At 27.4% G+C, this 4,095-nt stretch overlaps 1 protein-coding gene across 1 annotated transcript in view; it reads right to left on the bottom strand.

Annotated features, from left to right (window-relative positions):
• The window catches only part of LOC108572242 (meckelin), a 6,916-nt gene that overhangs the window by 2,082 nt on the left and 739 nt on the right, over positions 1-4,095 (bottom strand). The window contains 9 exon segments of the mRNA XM_017934441.1: positions 320-563; positions 565-732; positions 813-964; positions 1,085-1,317; positions 1,320-1,530; positions 1,587-1,888; positions 2,046-2,204; positions 2,265-2,375; positions 3,546-3,579. Of these exon segments, the coding sequence (XP_017789930.1) occupies positions 320-563; positions 565-732; positions 813-964; positions 1,085-1,317; positions 1,320-1,530; positions 1,587-1,888; positions 2,046-2,204; positions 2,265-2,375; positions 3,546-3,579 (1,614 nt within the window).

The raw sequence follows: 4,095 nt of genomic DNA, 5'->3' as shown, positions 1-4,095 counted from the left end.
ACTTATTTAATTTATATAAGATTTTCTTGCGTTTAGCTGTTATGATTTCTGATGAGGTTTCAGAATGTTTGTATCTATTTGTTAAAAGTTTATCGACATGTAACTCGTTTATGGACGTATACAGTGGATCATATTTATTACGTATTGATTGATTATACATTTTCTTTGGTTGTTCCCAATCAATAAAGATTATATCAATATTCCAGTACTGACACATAAATCCAAGTACTTCTATAAACTAAATTGTGAAATATTAAAATCTTTATAATTAAGTGATTTGTAGTCAAGTATATACATATATAATATATTTAAAACTTACTTTAAAGCAGAATGTTATTATAGTAAAGATTTTTATGGTTTTTTCATTAATATCTTCAAGGAGCAATATGTATGGTATTGTTTGTCCCTCATAAAATATAAATAAATACAGGCACAAACTAATCACACATAGAAGAATTATATTTCCTATAGAACTTATAATGTAAATAAAAAACCAAATTAGTACAAATATATTAAAAGTGAAAAATAAATATTATTCTTTCTTTTTTATTATTTTTACTTTTTACCTTAACATTTGAATTAATATTATTATCTTTTATAGTAAATTTAATTCTATAATGTAATGTTACTTCTGCAATTTTACTAATCTGTTCATGTGTTAATTCAGCATATTCAACAATCAATACAGGTGGGAATATTTTATCTTTATCTTTCGTATTTTGAATATTGATACTGCAAAAAATGTAATGATAACAAAAATTTATAAACTAGTAAAGAGTAAGTTTAATACTCAATATGTTAAAAGTACTTACATAATATTCAGAGTTTTTATATAACGTAATATAGATAATTCATCTACTTTTCGAGCTTTACTAGTTGTGAAGTTTGATATTTTAAAACCACTGATGTTGTCAACAAAAAAAAATTTGCGTACTAACTGCCAATTTGATATTTCATTAGTATTCTACAACATAAATAAGATCATATATATTTTAGAGCAACTTTGTAAAATAATGTTTAAAATATAACATATCAAATATTTGATTTAAAATTTTAATGATTATATAATTATTCATTTTTTTACCTGATTAATGTTCTTAATGAGTATAGGTAATGCATGTGTTAAAATTTTGTCATTTTTTCTAAATGTTAAGTAAGGAGACATAAACTCTACTTCTGCTTGTATTAGATCTTTAACTGCAAGTTTACATTTTTTCTCAAAATTAATACCAAATCTAACATTTTCTAATAAATTACATGGAATATTAGGTGTACCCACAGATTTTAAATTACCATGTAAAGAAAATGTAGCAATTTGTTAAAAATGTTATTTACATTATTATACTTCATTAAACTGTACTCTTGTGTAATTTGTTTGCTATTTAATAGAGCTGTAGTTTCATTTTTATTATAAAATAACCATATATGTAATTTTTGTCCTTGCATAAACAACATGCATGCCATATCATTGGTATAAAGACTTAGAGCACACATATTAGATAAATGTTGACATGCTAATTTGTCTTTTTTCTAAAAATATCATTAATTACTGTAATATCTCTTAATAACCTTATTTTTGTACTTACCTTACAAAAATATGTAGCAATTTGTAGTTCATTTCTGAAGTAGTAACTATCTATGTTTTGATTTTCAAACTTCACTTGAAATGCAGTTTTTAGATTTTCTTTATTAAGAAAAATACTTTTATGTAAACAATGATCTTGTATCTGTGCATAATGGTAGTTTGTTAAATATACATTATTTTTATGATAATTGTAATCAAGATTTTTGCATGGCAAACATTTAGATCCATCCAAAAATAGATAAGTATTATCAGGGCAAGGCAGACAGTACATAGCATCTAATAATGTACCACTTGAATTCCTGTCTACTGTAAAATGATTAGAATAGTGTAATTAACAATAATTTAATTCAATAGCTATAGAATTCAATAATTTAATGCCAATATATTACTAATATACAATTCCAAATAGATAGGTTTAAATAATAATATATATTTTTGCGTAATTTGCTTTAATTATTACTTTGTACTTCATTAGTGGCACATTTACACATTGCATTACACGGCACACAGTCATTTCCATCTATCGTTACTATTGCGTTATTACCACAAGGTATACATACAGGATAACCATCCTTGAAACCAATTTTTTTACTAAATCTATTGCATATACATCGTAATCCTGTAAAAGAAATTATTTTGCACTTGTCTAATATTGCAGGTAAAACAATTTCAAACTTACGATCAGCGGATAGCTGCAGATTTTTGTTAGCATCACATTGCACGCAGGAAAATGATACAGTATCAAAATATTCATCATTTTTACATTTTGATGGTTGAGAAAGTTCAAATACTTCCTTATTTGTAACAGCAATTTGGATAAAATTTATATTATAAATTAAAGAATAAAAGACATTTTTTTTTACGAAACAAAACATTTTCACCGAACACCTTATATTTGTGTACGCGTTTTATTACTATAGCAACCTAGAACAACAGTTTGTGGGAACTCGTGGAATTACAAATATAAAATGTAATATATATACTTCAAATATATCTTTACACGGGTTAAATATTAGAGAACTAGAAGATGTTATCCTTTCCGAATTGAGGTCATTTGCTGCCAAGGCTATACTGGAATCCATCATTCTGTCCGTCGTAAATGCTTCAGTTGAACGTTTTCCACAGTTAATCATACATATATTATTATTTACACAGTGTTCAGTATTCTTAATTATTATATTTACGAATGATATTAATATCTTTTCCTATTTTTCCTCTGTTTTTACGTTGTCGGATGTTCTAAGTACTGTTAAGCTGTATAATTTCAATCAGTTCACTAACAACGGAATAATCTAAAATGATCACGTGAGGGGATTTACCCTGTATACTTGATTATATTGTATTTATGTAACATCTGATGTATTTGAGAGTTGAATTAGAAAATTAGAAAAAAAGAAACGATCAATGATCCTTATATAATTTATTCTTTCTTTAGCACTGACGCCTTTGTACGCCTGAGGAAAACTCTCACCGTGTATTATTAGTACTTATATGTAGATATTCTTATGCACTGTTTCTATCACAAGTATGAAGTATAAAACTTCGAACAAAAAAGTGATTTGGTTCATTTCATAAAATTTAGAAACAATAACTTAACATGTAAAAGTGTTTTATACATGGTGATGAATACACAGTGAAAGTCTTACTTCTGATAGATCTGCAGTAAAAGGGTTAATTACGCCTACTTATCAATACAATATTAATCACTTTACGTTTTCTATGTTCTTTATTTTTTATAGTTTACACATGAATATTTTGCATAATAATTTAATAATTTTTATTAATAATATGTGTTTAATGTAACTTGTGATTTATAGTAACTAAACCAGGGTAGGGTGTCAATGCTTCTGTTTCGACATAATGTTACATCGATTGATATGTATTCAAGTTCTTTATAGCAGTGAATCTATAAATAAGTAGAACTCATAACATTGATCATAATTACAAAGCATATACTTACATTCAACGAATATGACGAACAGTAATAGATTAACCTATGAGGATGCTTGCAGAAATAATGCACTACAGCGAGTTGCATCGAATCGTGACATGGCACTAACATAAACACAAGGCTCTAACGCGCATGTCTGTGAAAATGAGCGGAAAACAGGCGGGCGCGCAATCCCCACTACTTTACGGCCGTAAACTGTCACCGCTTGAGGGGAAGTTTTAATGTAGATAGATAAGTGGTTTTTAACCAGCCGTCGGTAATGTAGCCGTCGGTATTGTTTCTTCTTTTTAACACAGGTTTAGTGCATACATATGTAAGCATCGTACGCCATTTCACATAGAATCGTCGCCACTATGCGATTGTATTAGATCTAGTGTAGTGATAAGAATTGTTGCGACTTACTGTACGTGAAGGTTACATGACACGGATAAGCAGAAAGAATGAGAGGGAATACTAGTACGTGTGTGTGTGTGCGTTTTGCAGTAGCAGCACATATTATGTATATACGTTCTTGAATGAATATTAATTTTATAAAAAATAAAAATAAAATAACTTAAAA

The sequence above is a fragment of the Habropoda laboriosa genome, unplaced genomic scaffold (genome assembly GCF_001263275.1).
Source record: "Habropoda laboriosa isolate 0110345459 unplaced genomic scaffold, ASM126327v1 scaffold65, whole genome shotgun sequence".
Taxonomy (NCBI): domain Eukaryota; kingdom Metazoa; phylum Arthropoda; class Insecta; order Hymenoptera; family Apidae; genus Habropoda; species Habropoda laboriosa.
This window is presented reverse-complemented; position numbering and strand designations above follow the sequence as displayed.